Consider the following 27,019-nt stretch of genomic DNA (forward strand, 5'->3'; position numbering starts at 1 on the left):
CCAAGGTGGCAAACGAAGCAGAAACCACTGCCTTCAGACTGCACCATAAAATTGTTTCATAAGCCATCTATGATTTAAGAATCATACTGACAGCGATCGATCATTCCGTGCATTCTTCGTTTGGAGGAACTTATCTGTGAGATGAAAAACGTAGAGGCTATCTTGAAAATGTGTCGGAAACATCTAGAAATGCCAAAAAACCATTACACCATATTTCCGAGCAAATTTGGGTCCCTGAAAGGTTGGTCCGAATCACTTTCATAGTCTTGTGGGATCATCCGACAGGGTTTGATGTGACAAAAATGGATGACTTGGTGTCTGGCGTAAGTGCTCATTCGCACGTGATCAAAAGCTCATGCAGTGTCAGTAAAACCTGAGAATACACTGGTTTGGCACTGACCAGAAGTATTTCTTTTCATGTAGACTATAGCTTCACTCCACCGGCCGTTTTACACAGCACTGCAGGGTTACTTTCTTCTGTAAGTTTCTGTCAGTAAGGTAGAACCTACTACTTGATCAAACTTGAGTGACTCACATGACGGGGACTGGATTTTTGTACAAATGGAGTAGGTGTGGTCCCTGTTGATTGTGTCAGTTCTTGTTGCGGGTTCCGACGTCCCGGAATCAGAGGGGATTCGTTTCGTGAATAACTCAGTGTTGGTGGTTGGTTGGTTTGGTCTGAAGAATGCACCTCTGCCGCGACGACCATGGAGGTTTTCACGGGTACGGGAGGGACATTGGAGAGGTGGGTCTGTGGGAGGAACAGAAGCAAACGTCGTAATCAAATGTTTTTCTATCGCTATTTTATAATTTATACATAACATCGTGCATCTGAGGGGCGACGCTTTTCAGCTTTTCAAACCTACCGAAGCCTGACGCTAAATTTCATCCCACAAAAAATGTCTATCGATGCTGAGAAACCCAGAAAGGTTTCACAGTTGTTTCATCTTCGGTAGGATTGATGAAACTCTAAGACGATTCGTAGTCCACAATTACAGTTAGGTTTCAGAACACCCAGTTGTGAGCTGCTCGCCATTCGCGTAGGTTTCACTGATACTCCATCAAGGTATAAACTCGTTGTACTAACGGTATTGACTCAGCTCAGTTCTTGGTGTGAACCCTCCGAGATGGCGTTTTGTCAAACAGACCGGTAAGGGCGTAGTAAACGCCCAAAAATAGGCCAAAAACACGTATAACACATCCTATTTAAGATGTATGAAGCGACAATATTTTGGGAATTCCGACGCCTTCTGGACGCGACATTATCTACCGGTATTCGGTGGATGCTGAATCACCATTGGTTGTTGGGCCCAAACGTTCGGCCAATCAGAGCTTGCTTTCATGCGTGGCCTACAAGCGGCCGATCATCTGGCCAATCGTGTGCGGATAAGGTTTCTTGGCTATAGCACCACCTAACTCTGGCAGTAAAGCGGTTTTGATGCGGGATTCCGCCTAAGATCAATGGTGACCATCTTGTGGATTAGAAACTTCTCCAAGGAAAGTCCACGTGACCTGTGAATTTTTTTTAAATTATATGTTATGCAGTTAATTGGCAGATATGTGATGCTAGGTGAAGTGGATGAATGGTCTACAAAGTGTGGTAGGATTTGACAGTAATATTCAGAGCACGTTTCCCAGCAGAAACTCAATGAAGTCTTCTTGAGTTAAAAAGCGTAAAGGTTACATATATTTCTGTACGCTCAACTGTGTTTGCTCAACTTTGTCAGGTGTGGCTTCAAAAAGATGTCTGGCTTTGGATTGGTCAGTCCTTTTCCCAGGTTCCGAAACTTGGCCTCTCGTGGGAGGTAGAACTAATTTAACGACATTGTTTTGCTTTGTTCAGCTGCTTTGCGTAGAGCCAAATCAGTGTGCCAAAAATGGGATTTTACAAAAACGTCTGTTTGGTAATGGGTAGATTGCATGCTTGATAAAAAGGTCAGCTGAAAATCCACAGTCATTATCTTCAAATGTTGCTTTCGACACCGGAAAACAGTGATCTTCACTTGATGTCATGAACATGACAACAACGGTTGAAAAGATGAGCAAAGGCATTCTGCCTAGAAGGAAGTCGAAACGCAACCATCGTCGATGTTCGGAGACACTTGCTGATGCGCCAAATACACTTCACCGTTAGGAAAAGACTAGATGGACTATCCTTGGGGACCTACCTTCTAGAAACGTCCGTTAGAGGTAGGCCTCTTAATGCTGTCCAGTTAGAGTTATCTTGGTCACAAGACAGCGCAAGAAAACTGCTCCATTGAGGACGATGATGATAATGATGACATTGATACTGTGATGTTCGGTTTGACAGAAATGATAAGAGAGTTCAAACTTTCGCTTTGGGATGGAAAGCATCAAACATCTATCAACCTTACAATCACTTAATGCTGTCCATCTGGAGTTATCTTGGTCTCAAAACCGCGCAAGAAAACTGTCTTATTGAAGACGATGATGATAATGATGACATTGATACTGTGATGTTCGGTTTGACAGAAATGATAAGAGAGTTCAAACTTTCGCTTTGGGATGGAAAGCATCAAACATCTATCAACCTTACAAGAGTCCTCTATGGCCAACTTTGCAACCTATCCAAATCATCCGTCGTGTTTTTCGAGGTCTTTTGGGGGCGGTTTCCGGTAACCAATAGGATACGGAGAAACCACCAACCTATCCGAGGCGTTGAATTATTCCGTGACAATCACTTCTACCTTGATTGGTCGGACAAACACAAGCGTGTACCAAATTTATCATTCTGGCCCTGTTTATTGACCACAGTTTCCCAGGACATAACAGCTTCCAATTTCGATGGAGGTGAGAGAGAGAGAGAGAGATTAAAAGAGAGAATGTAAGAGGTTGTGATCGGGAGATAGAACAATTCGACGTCCTCAGCTTTTCAGTTAGACTTAAATTAATTTTCATATTAGATACCTAGAGGAGTGACTGAACTATTGTGTGGGTTTTTGAGGTAATATTTGGTTTAACGGTAACCTGAGGAGTCTTGGTAACTTTCATTTCATGTTTCTTTCCGTAAATGATGCCAGTCTATGCTTTAAAAAACCGAAAAGTGAAGCCATGTACAGCTGTTTCATCCTTGTTGGGAATGATCTGCGGGGCGCACTGTACGAAATCTGCGAACTGCCGATCATAGGTCGAGCATTTGACTGTTTGGCTACGAGTAAGAACATAAAATAGAACACGAATTTATGGACACGTGGTACTCCACCGAAGAAGCAATCAACCTATAATCGATATTGATCCCATTTACCAGCCACTAGGAGCGATAGAATGCCAGAACCACAGAGCTTAGAACTGCACAAGTAACCAGACGAGGAACTCATAAGAGAAACAGGAAAGCATCATTCAAACGGACACATCAATTGGATTGGAGGAGGCGCCCAACCAAAGCACCAAATCGGTCGGCGTACACCGGGACACTAACCGCCAGGGTGGGGGAAATAGGGCAGTACAAGCAACCAGTCAAACTCGAGAACGTCAGACCACGAAGAAAGGCCAGAGAACAAGCTACTAAAAATAAAAGGCGTTGGAATAACCAATCAACATAAAGGAACACAGACCACAACGCAGCAAAGATCACAAATCAACCGATAGATTCACTAAATTCGTTACATTTCAAGTAACAGATAGGCTCCGAACGCTATATAAATGCACGCAGGCAAGGGAAAAGTACCCATCCAACTGCGCACTGATGATGTTTCCTCGTAGGGTGACGAAACGTTTGCAAGCCAATTGCCAAGCTTGGCGGACAGATCAACGGTCACCTGATCAACAACCAATGAGTTAGGAAACAGCAGCGCGAGTGTCACTCACTTAGACAGGGCATAGCCCCTTCATCTTTTAATCGCGGAATACATGTCACATGATCATGTGTTGACCGGCTCCTCGAGTGACGAGTTTTCATATGCAAGAATCAATCACCGGATGCGTTATATTGATTCCTACTTAAAGGTGGGCGTGATTTTTCAAGTATTTTCAAGTGTGCCTTGTCTTTTCAGTGATGTGGTGGCGGTATTTGGTCTGCCCCATAAAGTTACTTTTTCAGCCCACATACTGTTAGTCTCTTCTAGATTGATGTCCCCAAGTGCTAGGTCTTACCCTGTGGAGCATAGTCACACCACCCTCTTTTGAACGGTCGTCCTCCTGTTCTGACGTAATTATTCCGGTGACTCCACACCAAAAGGAAGCACTGGACTCTCTCTTATTAGAGCTCATCAGCAGTGCGTACCCAATTGTCGTGCCAGGATTTGAACCCCGGACATCGGACATGCGAAGCGAGCGTTTAGCCACTACTCCGCCCACGCACGTTGGTCGCATCTGAATTTCCACCTCTGAACAGGCGAACGTGTTCACGCTTGAGCGATGTGATTGGTGTGCCCGAACCATCGAACGACGACCCAGTTACTGTCCTGGTTGTGACCCGCCAGTTAGGTAGCGTGACGCACGCTTGAAACCCACAGGGCAACTTTTTGGTTGCAGTTTTTGGGGGTTTTGTTCATAGTCACACCACTCTCGTTTGAAAAAAAACCCTGATTTGTTGTCTCCTCTTCACCTTATTTTTTCACAGAGGAATAGTAAGAATATATGGAGCTGTTTGATTCATTCGGTCATCTTTTACAAACCTCACCGAGCTAGTGATAGTTATTGCTTCATTTGGTTTGTTCCGGAAATTGGTTGTGAGAAACGGCACCTGTAGAGAGCACTAGAACTCTCGAACTGCAAAAAGAACCCACTCCTGTTCGGTCTTTAGACCGAACGGATCCAGTATTCGAAAGATCCTCCTCTTCTTGCGGTTTTCAAATGCTAAGCGAGATCGACTGTATACGCAGATTTTCATCAATACCAATGAATTTTCGGTTTGCGGTTCCTAGGTGCGAGATGTGCACTGGACTTGAACGTGGTAGCTGGTCGCTTGACCTTGAAACATCACTAAAATGCTACCAGTTTCACCCATTTTATCATTCTCACGGGCCAATGCTGTTCATACATAAGTAAGTGGATATTAGCGAAGAAATTTTCCAGAGGCGGTGAAGTGCAGGTGTCTTTGTTTAACACCGAACTAAACTCCCCGTCCGCGACCCACTATTCAACAGATGCCGTTTTCTAATAAAAACGTCAGCTGTTCAACACGCGCCAGTGCATTTAGATCATCCATTGTAGTTGTGTAGTCGGTGGCCGCTCGAATCTTTGTTAAATTAATGTTGTGATCAGCCAAGCAAATGTTCACATGACCAGTCCGTGCTGACCCACCTGATCGATCAGCCGCATCCAGCCTAAGATCGAGATGTACGGAAAGCGATCACGTTGAATTTCCGACTAGCAATTCTCCATCAGGATCGATAGGCAGTTAGAACTGACAAAATTGACAGGTAATGAAGCTACCAAAAGAGGTTGGTTCATACAACTAACACACAAACAGGCAAATCAGTGGATTAGTATCACTTTGTTGATTTTTTTTGTAAAATTATATGGGAAGAATGGAAAAAATCACATCAACGTGTGTTGGTTCAATTTAATTACGCTACTGCTGCAAGAATTCTTCACGTACTGTTCCCACTGATGCTCAAGTGGGACACGTATAATCAGGTCAACCAAATTTCACAACGATTCGTCAGGATCAAACTAAGAGCACTGTGCGATGGGGTTTTCCGATTTACCGTTAGAGCGACTGCGCAGTGCGACACCCCGGATAGTCAGCTGATTCGTGACTAACACCTCCCCCCTCCGAGGTGACATCCACAAAGTGTTCTGCCATGCTGTAGTGGTCATTCATCAACCTGGGTGATAGCGTGGTGTCGACGTCTTCAGATTCATCAACTTTTGTTTCGCGACTCGAGGTGTGATGGGTGCGTCTGTGTATGTTCGTATAACTCACAAATGGTAGACCAACCAAACACCATGTGACGTTCACATGTTTCTGTGGCGAACTTTCAAAAAATACAGGTACATACACACACAATCGGTAGAAGAACTGCGACTGCACAGGTGGTGCCACATTTGCCACGGTGAACCAAATGGGATAACACGATGGTGATCATTTGTCAATACAAAGTGGAGAGTGAGGTCTGACCCTGAAAATTCACATGGGACTTGTATTTTGTATATGTTATTGGCGTTCATTTGTTTGATTTGGAAGGTGTTACTTGAGTATTACTATATTACCGTACTACAATATATTACATGCATACTACATGTACACTGCATGCAATACGATACAATACAATACAACAATATACTACACTATACTATACTATACTATACTATACTATGCTATACTATACTATACTATACCATGCTATACCGTGCTATACTACTATGATATACCGTACTATACTACGTGCCACACTGTACTATATCATTCTATACTGTTCTGTAGTGCTACGTATGAGTTGAATGAACCCACATAACGAAATGTCTTTTGACTCTGTTAACCCGATGGAACAACAGAGCGCTATCCAGTGTAATCAAACATTTTGCTCTAGGAACCAGTCACTTGTGGGCGGTCCTCTATGAATCAGTTTTGGACGCTGAAAGTTCAGCTGGTCGGAAATTGCGATGCATACTCATCTGGAAGAGCCAGGCATTGAAGTCAAATACGATACGCAAGGAAATCATGGTAACATCTCAAAAGAGTGGTCAAATGTAAGTCGTAAAACCTACTTGAGCCTGGATTTTTTTCTAGGATGTTGAGAGAGATGGGTCAGTGAACTGAATTTGATATATACGTGCTGTTTTACAGGATAGGTTTTTCAGTGGGCGATTATTTGTCGATCAAGGCAAGAAATACGAAAAAATCAGATTCACTTTAAGGAAAATATTTAGAAGAGATTGCTGACTGTTCATTTCGAGAGCTGCACCGAGTGGCTTGAGTCTCCGGTGTGAGGATGGGCATGCATACTTCTGGTTGTTTTCACTCTACGCAAGAGGCAGAGTGCGGCAACCAACAAGTAACAGGCGAGACATTCCCAAGCATCTCGTATGGTTAGACCTCTCAACAAGAGTCTACTCAGTGGAAGACACACCTGAAATCCCCAGTGGGGTAAAAATCCCGTGGGACATAGGGAAGTCCTGTTTGTCAGACAAGAGGTGTTGGCTACTGTTTCATGGGGCCGAAAAAATCCCGAAGTGGACTGGTAGTTGGCAGTATTTTACTCTGTATTACTATTGTTTATTCGAGTAGTGAACAGTCTTTGATTGCTGACGGGCTGGTGCACATCAAATCGTGGGGCCGGACCACCGGTAGAATATTAATCACGTTCTGAACAAGTCCATCTTCTCTCTGTCTGGTTTAGTCTGCTGGTCACTCCGAAACATGGTTATGTGACCGATCAAAAGCATCGCTTGCATTTTTGTGAGGACGCGCTTGGAGACCGGAACCAACATGCTAGTTTTCATCCCATAGTCACTCAATCGAATATTGTTCTAACTGAAAAGGATCGTATCAGGAAGGTCATATTCCTGAAAGTAACCACTGAATGCCCGAAATCTGCTGGGATCCTCAACTCCACTAGATGCTGACCAGACCGACAACGCCCCCCTCCCCCAGTATGCAGCGCGTGACAGCCTTGTATCCAAACCAGACAGAGTGAGTCAGCGTTGGACCAATGTCAGACAGTGTCCCTCCAATAAAACTGCTGCTGTCTTCTCTTCGGTGAGTATTTTTCCGGCACTGAAGGGGGATCAGGATTAAGACTGGCGAATCCACCAGATAAAATAGATCGCTTAGCTTGGTTGGGTTAGCCATAATAGGACACAGTATGTGTACAAGTTGAAAGAATTTTCAAAACTTACCTTACTCTGAGTGTGCTTGGGCATGTTTTGGACGTGACCAGTCGAGTGAGTTTCGACGCTGGTCCCGGATGCCATTGACCCGTCCCCAATCCGCTCTCTTTGCTCATGCGCGCTGGACGTCTCCGGCTCGACTCGCAATCGAGCGATGAGCAAGCGTACAGAAGGTCGCTTTTCCGCCAAGTTGCGCGCGATAACTGTTTTCATTCGCGTGAGTGCATCCGCACCGGAAATTCCCGACAGCGGTATCCCATCGATCGACAGTAGTCGATCACCGACCTGAAGTCGGCCGTCCTGTAAATAGGCGCAGTAAATAGAAATCTGTTGATACAGCATAAAATGAAGAACAAAAAACCAGCCCAACAAAACAACAGAACCAATGTCGGTCAATCGACGTCGTTGATGAGCTTACAGATTTCACTGTCGGCGAGACACATAGCGAGGATTCACTTGATCACTTGACTTTTGTGAACTGAACTCCCCGAGTATGATCCCACAATTTCCCACAAGTTTCTTCAACGGTTGCCTATATATTGCCTTCAGCTTCGTATTTATACAAGTAAGTTAGCGACAGCATTTAGCCCACGCGAATGAGTGTAATTCACCTGTGAAGGTGTTTCAGTGGACAGCCAGAACTAACATCAGTTAGTAGAATTTGACGTGTCAATAGCACTCAGCTGGACAGATGGTTTGTACAGAGTCAGGCTTGTGAAATGTTCAATCCGATATGAACCTAAAAGTTTGAGATGGATGGAAAATCTTAAAAAAGCCTGCCAACGGAGAGTGGTCGGTTCAAGTGTGGACAAAATCACCGTGTATCGTCAATCGTGTATAATACTGCATTCGAGTAACTAACTGGGTTCGCACAGCTCCATGGATTCACGGACTCTCTCTGACAATTTAGATTGTGCTCGGGTCCCCAAACTAACGATTGGCCGAATAAAGCTAAAAAACCGAGATTTGCTTGAACATGGGGATGCGTGTGGTGATGGTAAATTCAGTACAGCTATCGCTCTGCAAGGTTCATTTCTGGCCGGTCGCGTGACTCTGAACACAAAGTTATAAGCCTTTTTTCGACACTTCTGGATAGTTGTTAGTGTAGTCCACTCGAGTTGGTGATACTGATTTCACAGGCGCGCGGGTTAATTTGATGGCATTCCTCCACCAGCGCGAACATATGCTATTTTCAGAACCGGATGCCATGATATTCGATCCGGTTAAAGATCTGCGGAGCTGTGGGTTCGCCTACACCCAGCTAAAGCTCAGTGGAGTTACAGTTCACTAATCAAAACAGAAATCTCCCACGGATTAAGGCGGTGGTTGGCTTGAGAGTCAGGTGAATAGTTCACACGATTGTTGAAAACTAAGACCGATAAAACCATTTTTGGCCTCCTGTTCTCACTGTACAACCAGTGCAACCAGGCGAATTTGGATTGCAATTTGTGTTGCAAAACACTTGTACGGCTGGAATTTCGTCCACTGTATTCGAGTTGGATATAAGAAAAAGGAGGTAGTATGGGTTTTTTTTTCGCATGATTTTACTACAACATTGGGAACAATTCGGTGCAGCTTGAAGTGTTCTGGAACGGGTCGATTTCCTGGTCAAGTGGAGAAACCAGGCTAAGTTAGACAGGTAGACAAGAGTGGTTGTTCGAGACTGGGCGAAAGAAAAACTTGTGTACGCCCCATAAAAATACATAAATTAGTGGGTGTGGCAACTGTTCGAAAATTCCACGCAAAACATTTGATTCGATTTGAGTAAGAACACTTTGTGGCTCAAAGTGATTTATGGTCGCAATTTTTTCGGGATTATTACTAACATTGGAATTGTTGCACAACGCATAAGGAACTTCTGAAATGAGAATGTGTCGAAATCTCATCCACTCGGGTATGTTCATTGGTTGTTGATCTGTTTGCCGAGTTTGACCACCAACTAGGTAGAAGCAGGACAAACTGCGAAGTTTAAAAAAATTTCTGTACGAAGATACAGATACGAAGTACACTTCCGTCTGTAAAATATTGTTGTCCTAATGATACTAGGCCTTCAGGAGTAACTAATCGACGTATCAGTTACGTCGAGAAAAAGAGGGGGTTTCAGTCTGTCCACTAACAACACTGAATCCTGTTGTCCCAGCTGCAGTGACTTAGTACCGAAAAAGACTCTCCAACAAGGACGAAAACAATTTTATTGAGAACAAGTGAGTGCAATGTTACAAGGGACGTCGCACTATTTAAATGTCTTTTTTCATCGATCCATGCTGTTGCTGAATTGATTGATTGATCGATTGACTGGCCTGGATGCTTGGCGGCTTCCTTATAGAGATCTTTTCTTAAGCTGGTCGGTCGCAGTAGGTTTCGGGGTAATTTTCAGGAACCTGATCTTTCTGACAGCTACTCACACGGGGAAGAGTAGTATTTATCACCCACATTTACATGTAGGTGAAGACTGGTCTCAACCTGCATGCAGTTTCCATGATGAGACTGATGATGTGGTCCCGTCCGCTCTCTTTTATTTTTCAAATTGGAACGAGAAGATCTGTCGCCCCAAGAGGTTGAAACGTTTGCGTCCGGTAGGGTTACGACGGGGGTGAGAGAAAAAAGCGTTCTGCATCATGGACATTGTACTTATGTCATCAAATTAAAAACAAAAAGAGACGAAACAAAACACTGCCTGTCCGCTGCAAAGTTAAAGAAAATCGGATTGCTGCTTTTGTTTAGACTGTAAGTAACTGGATTATTTAAATTTTACTACAACATTGGGAACAATTCGGTACAGCTTGAAGTGTTCTGGAACGGGGCTGTTTTGAATTTTTGTGATCACGGTAGCCAACAGCCGGTCTATGCGTACACATCCAAATGGATAGACAAGTGAAAAACGCTGTTTGTCAGACCAATGGATGACAACGAGGATGACTTACACTATATGCTGCCCCACCTTCGATCACTGTTCTAACAAAAACAGCATTCTCTGAATTGTCTGGTTCCCGGTGAGACGCTTGAAGAGGAACGTGCGGTGGAAGGGAGGGTCGGACGGACACCGAAACACCGAGAGTAACGGGTGAGGAGGTGGAAGGGTTCTCCATGGGTAGGTTAGTAGGCGTTTGTGGTAGCGGAATGTACAGATCAAATATTTTAAAATGGGCTGGATTGATCGAATGGATCCGATAGTCTGCAAGATCTTCGACTTTCTGAAAACAAAGACATCGTCGAGAAAGAGAATAAAGCTAGGATGTACATGGAAAACCGGAGTAATCTCACGCTGTAAATGACCTAGGTTTTGCCGTGAATACTTGTCAACAAGAGAAAGAGCAATGATTGGGTCGTCGAGATCGATTTCGATAATAATTTTGTAGTGCACGCACACGTACTTTTAGAATAAACGTGTGAAGAAACTGCGATAGGTGATAGTTTGGATTGAAGCCGTCCACATTGTGAAGAAATAGATCATAGTGATAGAGACTCTGAACGCTCAATCTATGTGTTCATTGGGTGGTACTACTGATGGGGGAGGCATGCGAGTAGTATTTTTTCTCCATGTAAATTCACTTTGCGTCTCTTGAAAAGGGAGTTCTGTTGCGGAATTTGTCCACTCGCTTTGTAGCATTTGCTTGGATTTGAGCAATGAATGATTTGATTCAATGAATATCCAGGAAATTTCAAGAAGACGCGTTCAGGAGTAGATACATGCTCAGTTTTTGTAAATAAGATGCAAATGAGAGTTTTGCTTTCCTATTCGATAGTCCGTAACTGGTCAGTTGGCATTTTCTAATAAATAAATTCGCGGCGAATGACTTCTTTCTTCCACCGGGAACGATCCTTATGGTTATTCGATGTCCAGCTTCAAACTCACTTAAGTCTAATGAATGTTCTATATATAAGAAACAACCGCGCTACCAGAGCAACCAGTCTGTGAAGTTATTGCAAGTTAGCGACCATTCTGGCCTACAAAGAACGTGGATGGCGGTCACGTAGTTCCATAGGCATAAATTCGAATTATATTTACCAATCAATGAAAGTAGCTGGTGGTGTGAGCGATTTATTGATCGATGAATTGATTCAACGGACTTCTATCTATCCCGATGGGCCCACTGTGCAGAATGAACGCCTGAAGAGATCGAACCACTTCCAAATGTAGGATGAATTAGCACACACCTCTCGGGCTGGTACCTTTTAGAAGACCTGAAGGGATCTCCAAATTTGGACTACGCTCTTCATAAGTCTTTTACTAACAGAAAATTAATGAATGAGAGGTTTCCGTACCGGGTATCCGCCGGACTCCTTGTTCGTTTCCGTGTACCCATTACTCAATACTATTTGGGCATCGCTGTGTCGGTGTGGAGTAAAAGATGGAAACTGATTCTTTCAACGGCAGACTCTCTCATCCTGATATTGGGTTTTAAGCTCAATGACAAACGAAGCTAACGAAACATATCCGTAATGTCGATGGAGAATGATAATGAGTTATCTTTCTCTGGATCGTGAATTGTAAATGAATGAGTGTAAAACCTTGAGTGAGACTACTCACAAGGTTATCTAAAACTCAGTGACAGTCAAAAAACCGGTTTCACCCTGCTTTGGTCTCATCACGTGGATGTCTACTTAATGTGTTGCTTGAATTCAAATTCGACGGAATTCGAGAAGTACACCCAGTTGCACACCAAAGTGGTTTTAATGGGGGAGTCAACTGATATGAGTAGTATTTACCCTAGAAATCACACTGTGATAGCTCGAATATTGTGCCAACTGAAACAAGGAGTTGCCTTTGTGTAGCACATTCAGTCGAAGAACATCATAAACGAGAGAGTCTCCCGTGAAAACCTAGTTGATGTGCAAACGAGTGTATATGCCGAAATCAGTACAATTTGGGTTCAAGCAGAACATAAGGTTGACGGGAACTCGGAAACTGCACCTATTCGATCAGCCTAAAGAAGGGCAAAATAGGTTGTTGGCTGTAGAAGAGCTTTCAGTAACCATGTGAGTAGTTTCCTTTGATGAGAATATACTACGGTATCTCGAACATTGTTCCAAAGGAAAACTTGGGTGTCCTTTGTGTGGCAAACCCAGGTGATGAACATCATAAACGAGAGATTCAGCTGGGATCCACGCGAGTTTCCTATTCTAACGAAATTGGTGTGCAAATAAGTGCCTTTCACGAACTGTATGGCTACTTAAAATAACCCGCCAGCTGGAACGCAGCAACTTATAGAATCCGCGTGACGTCTTCAACCGATATTTACCTATTGTCGGGTGTAGAAATGAATGAAACTTCTGAAAGTGGTCAGTTCAATTGGTATTTCACAGTGACTCGACTATTTGCATACCTTTGTAGAAGTTGGGGTCACCGGTATGGTTGCGTCCTTAGCCAAAGGCTTATTCGAGGCGGTAGGACTAGCCACCATACCTGATCCGCGACTGACGTTTGCTGCCGGCTCACGCCAAACAAGAAGCTTTACAATACTGTTTACAGGTTTCTCCCTGAGCAAATGCACGGCTCGAGCTTGCCCCAATATGGCCACATCGTGTCCATCCACCTGAAGTGCAAACGAACACCGGAAGTGATCAATCCCTAGCAGAAAAGAGATGCTCAGGATGGTCAAGCTAGGATCAGACTACACGTACCTGCACCAATCGATCTCCTGGATGTAAACGACCGTCCATAAGGGCTGCACCTCCAGGTAGGACACTTTTAACACAAACCATACGTTCCTTCAGAACCGGGTGGTCCCGGCTGGTCAAGCTGAAACCAAGTCCATTGGAACCTGTGAACGAAAAGGATGACAGGTGAACTCAAGGACACGCTCAATTTTACTCTGTGGGTCAGTAATAGTCTTGGTAACAAGGACACCAACGTACCAAACGTAGAATAGACTAGACTGACGAGCTGAAGTAAGCTACAAGTCTGCACGCTCCGTTCATTCTCACTTGCGATGACTAGAAGTAACTTAGTGGCTTTCGGGGCCTTTTCATTTTCACGCCAGTTGACAAAAGAGGCTGAACAATGTGCAACCATAGTTCTGACAACCAAGTGGTTTAAGAAAACGCTACACATTGGTTGAATCGATATGAGTAGCTCGAGTAATCTCACATTGAAAATCACGTTTCCAGGAAATCCCAAAGTAGCGTCCATGGTCCATGACCCATAAACAGCGCAGAAGTAGAGTACACTCGGGACACATGATTATAGTTTGCTTGGTACACGTTAGATTGAGAGTAAACGCGAGGATGGCGGTAGAAATCGCATACGAAGGCGTGTTAATCTACTGAAATGCTGTCAACCTTGGAGTTAAATATGTCCCCCCGTAGGCACATCGCAATCCTGGTTGACACTTGCAATAGTGCGAACTCCTGTCTAGGCTCTAACCCTTTCAACCAATACAAATACTCAAGTTCCCATGAGAACAGTGTTCGTTGGTAATTGAATAGGTGGCTGTTGATCTGTTCGCCGAGCTTGGCAAATGTTTCGTCACCATTCGAGGAGACATCTTTAGTGCGCTGTTGGTTAGGTAGTCCCTCTCTTCGGACCTGCGTTTATATAGTTTACAAAGAGCAGCGTTTGCGCTGCAACCTGGATTCTGATTGGTCCGATCTCAATCTGTGTTGAGTTGTGGTTTGTATTTTTTGCTTGCTACGGCCATACTACAGTTGAAATTGCCGTCCATTGTTGTCTCTCTCGGTTGGCCCGTTCTTGATCCGTATTGCGTCGTGGTCGGCGTCTCTGTTGGTTTGTAATGTACCTTCTATTTTTAGTAGTTTGTTACTTGTAATGTACCTCCTATTTTTAGTAGTTTGATATTCTTTTGATTCCTTCTTTGAGTCCTTGTTCGTCCTCGGGTTGTGTGCTTCTGGATTTCCTTTGTCCTCAGAGGTTGATAGACAGGATCACTCTCAATGCTCTCGAAATGGCCAATACAAACAACGGTCCATAGAGATCGGACCCCACTCAAATCGAACAAACAAACTGAGCCGCATGTGAGTGAACGGGTGAACTCAACGACTGCGAGTTTCCCTCGGTTGGCAAAAATTTACTGTAATGGATACGACTGGACTGCTGAAACGCGTTTACCCGACAAACTGCTGTTTGTTCATTCCACCAATAATTCAGCTGTTCCTCCCCTTGGTCACCAAAATACTCTTCTGACAGCCCCCCCCCCAAAAAAAAAACACCGAACGATAAACAAATGAGAAATAGCTAGACAAACATTTTGCCTTGTTACAAAGATATAATGAATGACAAACAGGGGAACGACAAACGACCACTTACCAAAACCATGCCTGTTACGGTCCAGATGCGATACGATAAACAAAGTTAGACGTTTACATGGATGTCAGACGGATCAGGACAGCTGTTGTGTTGACTAGGCTCCTCACAAACCGTTGAAACACAGACCTGGTTTCTGTTGGATAACTTATGGTTCTGGATGTAAAAACTGACGGGCTGGGTAGGGTCTCGCTAGGAAGAATCGTCGGCTTAGACTATTGTTTGATCATTTGATGCGGTTTCCGACGATGTTCTCCCAAGCGCGCATGGCTTAGCGGAATGTCACGGGTGCGACTGAATTGGGAAATTACTATAATACTAGTCAGTATCAGAGCTTCCAAATACGAACTGAAGGTCACCATTATAATTGGAATCATATCAAAGGTTTTCTTCTGCACACTAAAAACCACATTAAACCGACCGCGCGGGGATGAAAGTTGGAGTTTGAATGCCTGTGGGAATCTGAGATTCCCTTTTCTTGTCTTCAAATGTTAGCTTTCGTAAGAAACCTGCAACATTGTTTTGTGCAGTCGAGGTCACGGGACAGACGTCGAATGAATGAATGAATACATTAGCTGATTTGATTGATGCATCATTCAAACGTGACCAACAGTCCCAGGCCAAGACCTCGGAAGTTCAACTTTCCTTCCTTCCGATTAGTTTGCGAACAATCGCAAGAAAAGTGAATCACGTCCCCACTCAAGCGGAAAATTCCAAAACCCACCGATTACTTTTCAGGTTTCCTACTGTCGTGTCCTCTCTAAGAATCACACGCAAATATAGGTGTCGCAGCAATATTCCCTGGTTCCCAAACGGAATGGAATTTCGCAAATGAAATCAGTCTATGCCGGACGCATTATACAACTGATCGATGAGGATGACCAGCAGTAGGGACCGTAAGCTTCTACTTGGTGGCTCAGTTCTATACCATTCCGTCAAAAGTAGCTAACCATCACTGTCAACACTTGGACGGCATATAGCGCGACGTTGCTTCAATCATACAACTCGTGATTCGGTGTTCATTGGCTCCCGTGAAACGATCCCCAGAAGGGAAGTTTGTTCAGCTGACTGATGCGATTTTATATAAATGGTGTAATGCAGCCTTTGGGCTGAAATTTCGGGAAACACTGTGCTGTTTTTTCTCATCTTTTTTGGGAAGAAAGGTGCATCTAACAAAAATCCAGGGAGACTCGAACCGGTGACCTTCAGGTTAGCAGTTTGAACGACTACTAGCGTACGTTGACTTCACCTTAAAAAAGAAATTCACATTAGAACCGTTTAACACCAGCAATATTTTATAGAAATCTTTTAGATCTACTTGGTCCCTAAGTTTGCGTTTGGCAGGGTCAAAAGACTTGAAAGTACCACAGAATCCACGCAGCTGGTAGCAAGCCTTTTGTTGCAATTTTGGATACAAGTTAAACTGTAGTCCTCGACAAGACCTGACTGATAGATTGCACAATTATGAATGATGCTACCGTTCACGACCATCACGTAAGGAGTTGGTTGGTGCATTTCACAAGATCTGACTGCTAATGCTGTTGACAATTCCAAGTCTTGATGTGGGATGTTCAAGTCTACCAAGCTTGAACAAGAACATAAAGTTAAGACTGAACGGGAAAGCCCAAACTCTAGCTTGCCGGGCAGCTCCCCTATCCCAATTAAGCGTCTTTTCGGCACCTTGTCTAACCGCCATAAATTCATCAATTCTCCTACTTTCTATCAAGTCACATCAGTCGCTTCAAACATCTAGAAGGCAGCAACATCTGGCGCATTGTGGAGGTCACTAGATATCAAGGACAAGTGTCCCCAATGAGCAGCTGAACGATTTCATCCCGGGACATTCCGTTTCCATTCAGATTTTGTGTAAAACTGGGCTACCCACTTCGACTGTTACTTTGTCCATTTCGAAAAGGGTCTTGTTTGTGCAAAATGATGTGGTTGAATCTGAATGAGTGCATCGGGAACATCTGTGAACTACTATTGAACAGTTTCACGACGAGACCTTCTCAAGAACATGGGCAAATCACCAAAAATGATGAGGTCGCGCTATCAGACAGTATACCAAAAGCGCTACGCATTCGTTCGCCTGTAGCACCTTTTTGGTGCCTAGTTGCCATGCCACCAGAAGGAAGCACGAGGGCTGGAATACTGCCAGGTTGCTCCAGGCTAGACAGCGGAGATCGAGAGACAGAGGTCGGTTTCGAACCACGGACCTTCCGGTCAGTAACTTCGCTCTCTAACCAGTTGAGCCATGTCACCCCACTCCTCATGCATTACATTACATTTGCAGGCGGTACAGAGCCATTTACCTCGCCAGTATCAAAACAAAACACTTATGTAGATCTAATTCGTGCTTCCCTTTCACCCAAGCACCTACAACCGAACGAACCAATCAAAGCACCCACAAATAACGACCATCACAAACAATGAACTGATTTCGGACAAAGAGGAAACCTGACCTTTTTGCAAATAGATTTCTATACATTCTTCCATTGGCAACGCGGTAGGTTTGTAACAGACGGAAGATTTAGGTGGCAGCGTTGGTGTGTGGTCTGCTGTTGTCTTCGGTTCTGTGACAATCGCGTGGCGGTCTGTTTCACACTGCGTTTTCTCCTGGAAGTATTCGTCCATAGAAGGCGGAATGACACCTGTGGGGAAACGTGTCAGCATGGTGTTGGTCGTGGGGGAGGAGGTGGGGCCGGTTTGTCTGCACGGGGTTTACCTTGCGCCTCGGCCTCTTTAGCCTTGGCACTCTGGTCATCTATGACAATCAGACGGCAACACAGTTTCTCTGGTTTCTCACATGGCGGTTCTACTTGTCCAACTGTGGTCCCGGACGCGGCACGGGGCAGCACCTCGAGCACTAGTTCGGGTTGACTGAGAGCGGCTTGAAACATATCGCGGCCCCTAAGAGACAAGGAAAGTGGTGTGCGATATATGGTGAAAATATCATGTTATTTTAAATGGTAAAATTATCAACAAACGCACACAAGAATCATTACATTTCGGGCATTTCTGTTAGCCTCCTCATTGGATACGTTCCAGTGGTGAACAAACGAAACAAATCAGTTGTTCAGTGGTAACACCCTTTTCGTGGCGCGGCTGGCTTGTCACCTGAGGGAAACCTGAGAGCTGAGATACCACTAGGTTGAGCGTTGGGTTCGAACCACAGACATTTCGATCAGGAATTTCGCAACTTTGAAAAGCCACACAAAATCGTGCCTGCTCCAACCGAAGCTGTTTTTCAATAACTGCTCTCTTCAGAAGCAGAGTTTTCTGAAGAGTCATTTCTGATTACTCAAAGAGAAGTCAGAGTAAGGTAGATTTGAATTGGTGTCTAATCCCCAAAGTTTTTTTGACCTATGAAACTAAACGGTACGAGTTGGAGCCACTGTGAACGTGCGAATTCAAGCGGCACTCTGTCCACGGTGACTCTTTGCAGAGCTGGTTGAAAACGGCCAATATGGAGGGGATTTTTGCCCCAGATTTCTTCTTGAAGTGATATGTACCATAATATACCATCCATCTTTCTATTCAGTTTTAGACAAGGAACAAGAGAGTTGGAAAATGGTCAGTCCAAAAACATCTCAAAAATGGCAGCAATATGAGAAACAATCAAGAAAACTGTTGGGGAATGTTCATTTTTGTGGACAGACATAGCTTGGGGGAGGGAGGAGGGGAGAACTGTAGGCTTCAGCTAATTTTGTTTCACGCCAGGTGGAGCCGGAGAGTGTCTAGACTGTTTTCGTTTTTTTTATCCACACCTCGACGAGGTCTATTAAAACTGCAATCCTCCGGAACTTCGCGAATCTAGTTGATGTGAACTTGGGTTTAAATTAGACTGGGCTGAAGTGCCCGTTTTCTACGCTACTCTTAAGGTTTGTGAAAATTCTTCGACAGCCCATGACCCCCTTTGCTCTTCTTGGGGGATTCGTCAGGTTTACGTCAATCTTATGTTCCAAATTACACTCATTTGTATACCGATTTGGTTTTTGTGGGAGACTCAGCTGAAATTCTCAGTTGTTGCTTTTTATTCGACTGTGTTACCTCTATTCAACGAATTGCGATATCCCGAATACCAAAGAAAACGGAACATGATGCGGCTCTGTTTGGCACATTCAATCGGTAAGCAAATGAGTGTTGCTGTCGAATCCTGTTGAGTACGCTGTCGAATCCTGTTCAGTACGGTCTTCCATTAAATATGTTACACAGAAAGACAGCTTCGAGTTTCAGTAGTCAAGATATTTAATAAACCAACAATAATGGCAATCGTTCAGCTGTAATTCCTTCTTGGTACTTAGGCCACACGAAGGTATCTTTAGGTTTGCCTAAGCTCAGACACAAGCAGTCTAGCCGCAGATTTTTTATTCGAACCACAGATCTTTCGATCGGTGAGTTGGCGCCTTATTCACGGAACTAACTCCAGTTCAAGATATTTAGACTCTCAGAGTGTCATCGAAGCACTGTTATAAACTGCTGGGTGATGTACTTTCATCTACGGTTCCTTTTCTGAAAACAGTGATGTTATACTCCTCACAAAAACTGGTGTTAGTGATGTTGAAGCCAAGAATCCTAAGCACTTTTATAAAAAAACAGCACTGTGATCTTTATAGAGGAAACTATCTGCGAGATTGCCCATGACCGGTTTCTTCAAAATCAGTCCGATTTGGGTTCAAGTAGGTCGACGGGAACTTGGAGACTGTGCCTATCTGATGAGCCCCAAGAAGAGCAAAACCGCTCGTGGGCTGTTGAAGAGTCTTCAGCAACCTTGTGAGAAGCTTTCCCTTATGAAAATAACTATACTGCGTTATGTCGAATATCGAAACAGGAGATGGCCTTTGTGCAGCAGTTAGAGAATATCGTAAGCGAGAGATTCAGTTGAGTCTTCCGTGAAAACCAAATTGATTTGCAAATGACTGTGTATTTGTCGAGGTACTGTGATGTGTTTTGTCATCATGCTCGAGCCAGGCATATCAGCATATCTGTCCTGGTAACAACCCTTTGTTTCACTATCGACAAGTGAAAAGACTTCCCGACAAGCTATCCAATCTCCAGTCTGAAACGGTGGTCTGAACCGAGTTTTTTCAAAAGAGATCTGAAATAACAGACCATGTGCCCCACAACTAGGCTGTTCTGATTAGCCCAGAAGGGATAATCATGCACTGTAAAGTGTCTTTACTCCGATAAATGGTTTGGACCACAACTTAAGGCATTATTTGAATATGAGAACCCGCCGGTTCACTGGAACGCTACGCCTACAACCTGACCCGAAGCCCTTTTTCTGGATACACAGATGGTATCAGCGCAGCTTAGCCCGGTAAACTCCTGCACTAACAACAGACAGAGAGGACGGGAACTAAAACTGTAATAGGGAGGCATTTAAATCAGGTTGAATCGAAAATATCCAGGCACACTACGCAAAGTTCCATGGTCTAATGGTTCTATAAGACAGGGTTAAACTCATGAAATTGAGCTAACTGCCAACGGTAAAGTCACAGCAACACAGAGGAAAAGTGATCGATCGACAACGCTATCTGCTAAAGAGGTCTATACTGAACTGGAGGATATATATTCAACAATCCAACAGACAAGACAATGTACCCCTTTGGTGTTAGAAGGTATTTGTGTCTTACTAGATGAGCACTACTCATAAGGGTGCTGAAATGGTTCAAAAGCCCACCATCGATTTCGCTCATCCACCTCGGGCTCATCAATTAGACACAATCCCTGAGATCCCATTCGGTCAGCCTCATGTTCCGCTCAAACGAAATTCGCTGAGAACACTCATCTGCGCACCAATTTTAGTTGAAAAATATCTTGAAACTGTAGATCCAACAGGATTATTCATGTGTATGCCTTGTGTGAATCTTGAGTGGATATCGCAGTCGTTAGGTGGAATGTGTTTCCATTGGAATCAACCTACAACGGGAAACGTATTTTTGCTTCCAAGAATGAATACTTTCCATGTTGTTGTGATTTTCCATTTGGTGGTACCCTATGTGAAAGTGTGGCCCGGTACACTGACCCAATGAAAAGTACCCGTCATTGTTTCCCCACATTCTCCTATTCAGAGTTACCGGCTCAGAGTTATTTGTTCGTACGACGTTGATGACTATCCGAAAGGGAAATCGAATGAAGTTTGTATGCACAGAAAACTGGGTGTACAAAGTGAAAAGACAATTTTGTATTGAAGCCGAACGTTTCAGCAAAAATTCGATTAGAACAGAGCAATTTAAGATGATGAAATGCCAAAAACACACAGAAACACTCCAAAAGCAATTAGACGGCATTTGAATCAGATAGGCAGTCGATCAGGAAGGTTGTGTTGTCATATCTCAAATCGGGTAAGTTTTCTTGGCAAAAACTTAGTTGACCTTATTCACTGCTCTCCACATAAAAACAAGAGAAATGGCTGGAAAAATGGCTTACTTTTCAAACGGCATACCCGCCAGTGATATTCCATTAATGCTCAGAATTCTGTCCCCGACGGAAAGACAGCCTTCCTTGGCGACGCGACCGTGTGGCATGATGTGGTGTACTTCAAGGCCGGATTCACTAAACAAAAGCAAGAAAAGATGTAATAATAATCTGGAAACATCACAAACGAGCGATTCAGCTGGGTTCCAGGTGATTCTCTCGCAAATGAGTGTATATTCGCTAATTTCGTGCAAGTAGAACATAAGGTTGATGTAAACTCGAGGACTGCGTTTACCTGATGGGCTCCAAAAAAGACGAAACCGGTCGTGGGCTGTTGAGGAGTTTTCAGCAACCTTATGAGTAGTGCAATACATGTATCGCGATATGTTGAATATCGTGGCAACTGAAACATGAGACGGCCTGGTGCAGCACATTCAGTTGAATGGAAACATCACTAAAGAGAGATGCAGCTGGGTTCCAGGTGAGTCTCTCGCAGAACCGAATTTGTTTGCAAGTGAATGTATTTCACTAGTATGATAACCTAGTTTTTTGAGCTATTACTTCCCAAATGAGACTTAACACATCTTCTTTATTGATCGCTCAGTTCGCCAGTCTTAGTACAGACAGGTTGTGTGGAACAATTGGTGTGCGACCAAGACGATTACGATTCGTGTTGTTGTTAGTTTATTGGTCAAAGGTCCTTGAACCCGGGAAGGTGATCATTTCCTTGGAACCTATCACCGAATATGTTCCAGCATGCCTGGATGTCACACTGGTTTTCTTGACGCAGGAGTTCCCGTGCATCACGAAGCAAGCGGTCAGAACCTGATCAAAGCCTATCATATATCTTGTTAAATGTGGGTAGTACTTGCTCTATTTCAGTCAGATAGTCACTCAGCCAGCCATTTTTAGAACCAAATTGGTTTGCTTTCTCCCGTTAACCTAACCACTTCGTGGTAAACTAGCAGTGTACCGTTCCCGCGTCTTTTGTTGCCCTCCCACCTCATATAAGTGCAGATGCTATTTGAAACCCCCCTAGATTTATCCGCTGTCAAGTCCTCAGTCGGGCAAGTTATTTTAACCAAACAACCCTAACTTCATCACGTGCAAGCACTGTTGACATGCTATGGTCAAATCGGTTCAACAGATTGACAGATTCGTTCAAAACTTTAAAACCCACTGAAGAGTGTTCACAAATGTTTGACAGCTTGGATTTCACCCGTCAATTAAACACCATGTTCCCGGCTTCGCATATCACATTATCAAGTCGAATACCCTCCGGTAAAATAAGCGGACACGCGACGTTAGTCCGTTGGAGGGCAAAACCTTGTCCAACACAACTGGTATTCCACATCCTGGTACCCATGTCTTTCGTTAACATGAAGAACCATCAATCATTCAAACGGTTCTTTTACATGCAAACTATCGGAAATTGGTGTTGCACGTTCACACTAAAATGTTTCTACACACACACACACACTCGTGTCTCCCTGTCATAGAAAATGCGGAAACATACGCACGCAGGTGTGTCCTGGAATTGAGCAAACATGGATGATGATGATGAAGATGAATGATGCTTTTGTCCATCGGAAAGCAAGATGTTGGACAAAACCGGACCATTCTTGGACTTGGTTTTTAATAGAAGGGTAACGATGCCATTTCAGTTCGCAAAACATATACATGTCATACGAGCTTGAAAGTGTACGAAAAACGTCTAAGAAATTAAGGCTTGTTACAGTGCGCGAGGTATCAGGATTTCCAGAAACCTCTTCGGTCCTGTGACGGAAGCTTACTGCTAACGGTGGAAATTTCGGTGCCTGCATCAAGCATACCGGTCCGAGTCATTCCTTACAACCGAGTGGAGTTTAAAGCGTTTTTCTGGTGGTACCCCAACCAACGACCTACGTGTTAAGCGGATATCTGCCGTCAGTACAATGGAACTTTAGCTCATTGGGGGCTGTGAACACACTGTATGACTATTTAAATGGCTGTGTGAACACAAACCAGCAGGATGACGAGCTACGTCGATGATGTATGTGACCGATTTCCCCGTCGCCAGTATACATCTAAGATGACGTAGACTTTAGAGTGTGTGGTTTGGTGGCATTGGTCCTGATAAGCATCGGTTCTATAGGGTGAGGACGCCTCTGATGGTGAGAGTGATGCCATTCTGTAGACCGATCTTCACTTTGTGAAACAGTCTAAATGAAAGTGGCGACGGTGATGATGATAATAATAATGGCGACGGCGGTGTGGGTGTTGAAAATGTTGCAGATAGACGACTCTCGGAGGTACGGCGAAAACGGCCGTTAGATTAGATAAAAGCTCCTAATTAACACAACTAGGTTACTGTTCGGGCAATAATTACCCTGCGGTTATTGCTGGAAACAATTTTGGGCGTGCGAACACCCAGGTATATGTTACATGAAGTTTGGTAAAATTATCGGAAAAATCCAAAACGAGTATTTGCTTTGATAAGGATTATGAAGTGGCTCTATTCGATGATCAGCCGAAGTTCCCCAGATAATTTGCAGAACTGCAATCGAACGTTTTTGGTAAAATTATCGGAAAAATCCAAAAAGAGTATTTGCTTTGATAAAGATTATGAAGTGGCTGTATTCGATGATCAGCTGAAGTTCGCCAGATGATTTGCAGAACTGTAATCGAACGCCCCACCGAGTTCCCTTCTGATTTATGTCGGATTTTGACAATAATTTTGACAAAAAGATTTCAGAATGAAGTAGGAAACGGTCACTGTTGTGGTTATAGCAGTGAGTATGGTATTGCTGGTTAATGAAACCGGCTCCGTGAAAGTGTTTGAGGGCGATATGAGGCGAATTGCCAAGGTGGTGGCTAGTGTTACGGGGGCAGGGGAATAGTTGTGTGATAGACATATCGAAACAGAGACGGGGATGTATGGGCTAGCGATGATGACCCGCTGAAATCATTGGGGATGTAGGTAGTAAAATTATCGATAGTGGATTTCACATCCGACACACAGTGTTAAGCATCTGAGAATAACCAAGCTCACCAACCCCCGCAACTCACACTCGATCTGTGGTGCTTGACTGTATGTTCGCTTCCCGGGGTAGCTTTGCTGAGTCCACAAACACCGGTTTGATTTGAATACCCAGGTTTTCGCCTCGTCTTGTGTTGCGCAAACGAACCAAAACTGTATCGGGGTTGGTCGTTCGCGTAATTTTGACTTCTTCACCGATTGGTCTGGGCTCTTGTTTCGTCGTCCGATCGGGAAAAGTTGGGCCGGACAAGATCGGCATATTGCCAGAAACACGCGGAGCTGTGGAACTTATCACGTTCGTACCAGCTGGAGACTCAGGCTGAGCTGTCATCTGCTCGTTGCCTGTTTGAGTCGATTCCAGCCACCGTAGAACTGCCGGTAAGGGGAGCCCGCGTGGTATACTGGACCTGTGGGCGATCTCGTCAGTCGGGTGTTGAACCAGAGAAGGGCAGGCCACAAACGAATCTCGCAAAATTTCCACATTTTCCCCAAGGCTTGGTGAAAATTCCCGATTGTTTTTTGTTGTTGTTCCACCGCTGCTGTGTTCGGAGCGATCAACACTACAAGAAATGAAAGTGAAAACGCATTTACATAATTTGTTGGTTAGACGTAACAGGAAATGCGAACGATTCAGACGATTCCAATGATTTGAAAGTGAAAACACAATTTCCGTTTGAATTCAGGCGATTCGTTCGACCTCGGCCTTATCAACTCTAACAATCTACCAGCCGAAAAACCTTGAATTCATGAACCCCACAATAGAATTTTAAGAATAAAACTATTTTCCAAAATTTTGTGGTTTTTATAAGACATCAAAGCACTGAACAAAATACCGATAATATATAGGTAACTCATAGGAAGAATAAAAGTCACTTGATGATCTGAGAAGTTGCAACTCGAAAAGGCAGTTAACACGTGACCACGTGGTATGGGTTGGAGGATGAGTGGCGCCAAATCCTGTCTAAATGCGAGTCAATTTCACTGCGAATCAACCACTTGCGGTTGGACGACTGAGTAGTGTTCAACCACCGGGTGGAAGGTTTCGCGTGGGAAAATCCCTACCAGATTTTCGTGAAATCTGCATTGTCGATGATTCACAATAAGGATGAAACAGCTGTACAGTGTTTCCCGGATTTTTAATACACCTTGGTTTCACTTACAGGATGAAATCTAAAATAAAAATTCAGCAATGTCCCTACACTACTGAATAGCTTAAGATAAACTACTTAAAATGCGAAAGTTAATGAAGCCGTGGGCAGATGGTACGGCCACTGTGATTTTCCACCAAAAAATGGCAGAAAACCGTGTTTGGGTCACTCATATTCATAAGGAATAAAACTCGAAATAATCGGGCCACTCTACACGGACGATGTATTCTCTGTTTCCCAGTCTGGTGGTGTGAACTTACCTTCGAGGCACGCGCGGGCGGGAAGTCATGTGATTTCCAGAAGAAAAATTCAACCCGAGGAATTAACAACCGGATCGGTGTAAGAGAAAATCGTCATCTTGGTTAAGTGATTATTGTGAGTAAATCCTGGATGTGATATAGCCTTGGTTTATCAGTAGTATGACGGGACAGTAGAACTTGATCAATGAGAGCGGTTTCAGCGTAGCGGTTCATTCTGTCTCGGGTGACATGCGCCCCTTAATAGTGGACAGGTGATAAGTAAAATTTGGCTTTTTAATGACAATAAGGTCTTGATGGTATTTTTGCTGTCAAAGCGCGTTGCGTAAACCAAGGGGAAGACAAATAACGACGACAAGTAACTGTAGATAACGCGATTGATGGCCAGCAGAACCTTTGGAAAACATACAAGCTTTTTCATTTCTAGACGCATTCAAGGCAAGCAGATGCATTTTTACACGAAACGGAGTCCTTTTTTATCCGGTGGCTTATCGGAAGGTGAAATCAGAGTGGCCTTACATCTTATTACGTAACGTAGCAGTAATTAAAGGGTTAGTGAATCAAAAGGTTGTGTTAAATTCTAATTGGATCTGAATGGTAAAAACCAGTTTTGCCAGCTTCGTATCAAAGTGATCCACAGTAGAGAGTTCCAAGCCGCTGCTGTGCACGACATTCGAGATATCGCAGTATATTTTCATAACTGAAACTGTTCGCAAGGTTGCTGAAAACTCCTCGACAGCACACAAGAGATTCAGTTGAGTCTCTCCTGAGAACCAAATTGATTTGAAAATGAGTGCATTTCTCGAAAACAGTCCAATTTGGGTTCAAGTAGAACATAAGGTTGACGGAAACTCGGGGACTGCGCGTACCTGATGAGCCCCAAGGAGAGCGAAACCGGTCGTGAGCTGTCGAAGAGTTTTCAGCAACCTTGTGAGTAGTTTCCTCTAAAATTTCTTTGTTTACTTGTGTCCAGTTGGATCGGACATAATCCGTGGCTAACTTCGATTGATCTTCAGATTTTCCTAGCAATCTTGCGGGCACTCGGTCTCGTGAATCTAGGAATCAGTTCTTGACCTTACTCAGACCCGGCTTGAGTAGCCTCGGGCACCATACT

The 27,019-nt window shown here is 44.0% G+C and overlaps 1 protein-coding gene across 1 annotated transcript in view; it reads right to left on the reverse strand.

Annotated features, from left to right (window-relative positions):
• The window catches only part of T265_13569 (hypothetical protein), a gene marked incomplete at both ends in the record, with an annotated part of 117,723 nt that overhangs the window by 32,494 nt on the left and 58,210 nt on the right, over positions 1-27,019 (reverse strand). Inside the window, 7 exons of the mRNA XM_009169528.1 lie at positions 536-751; positions 7,807-8,097; positions 10,722-10,991; positions 13,125-13,334; positions 13,423-13,562; positions 17,787-17,971; positions 24,530-25,060. Of these exons, the coding sequence (XP_009167792.1) occupies positions 536-751; positions 7,807-8,097; positions 10,722-10,991; positions 13,125-13,334; positions 13,423-13,562; positions 17,787-17,971; positions 24,530-25,060 (1,843 nt within the window). The remainder of the gene's footprint in view (positions 1-535; positions 752-7,806; positions 8,098-10,721; positions 10,992-13,124; positions 13,335-13,422; positions 13,563-17,786; positions 17,972-24,529; positions 25,061-27,019) is intronic.

This window comes from Opisthorchis viverrini (assembly GCF_000715545.1).
Source record: "Opisthorchis viverrini unplaced genomic scaffold opera_v5_81, whole genome shotgun sequence".
NCBI lineage: Eukaryota > Metazoa > Platyhelminthes > Trematoda > Opisthorchiida > Opisthorchiidae > Opisthorchis > Opisthorchis viverrini.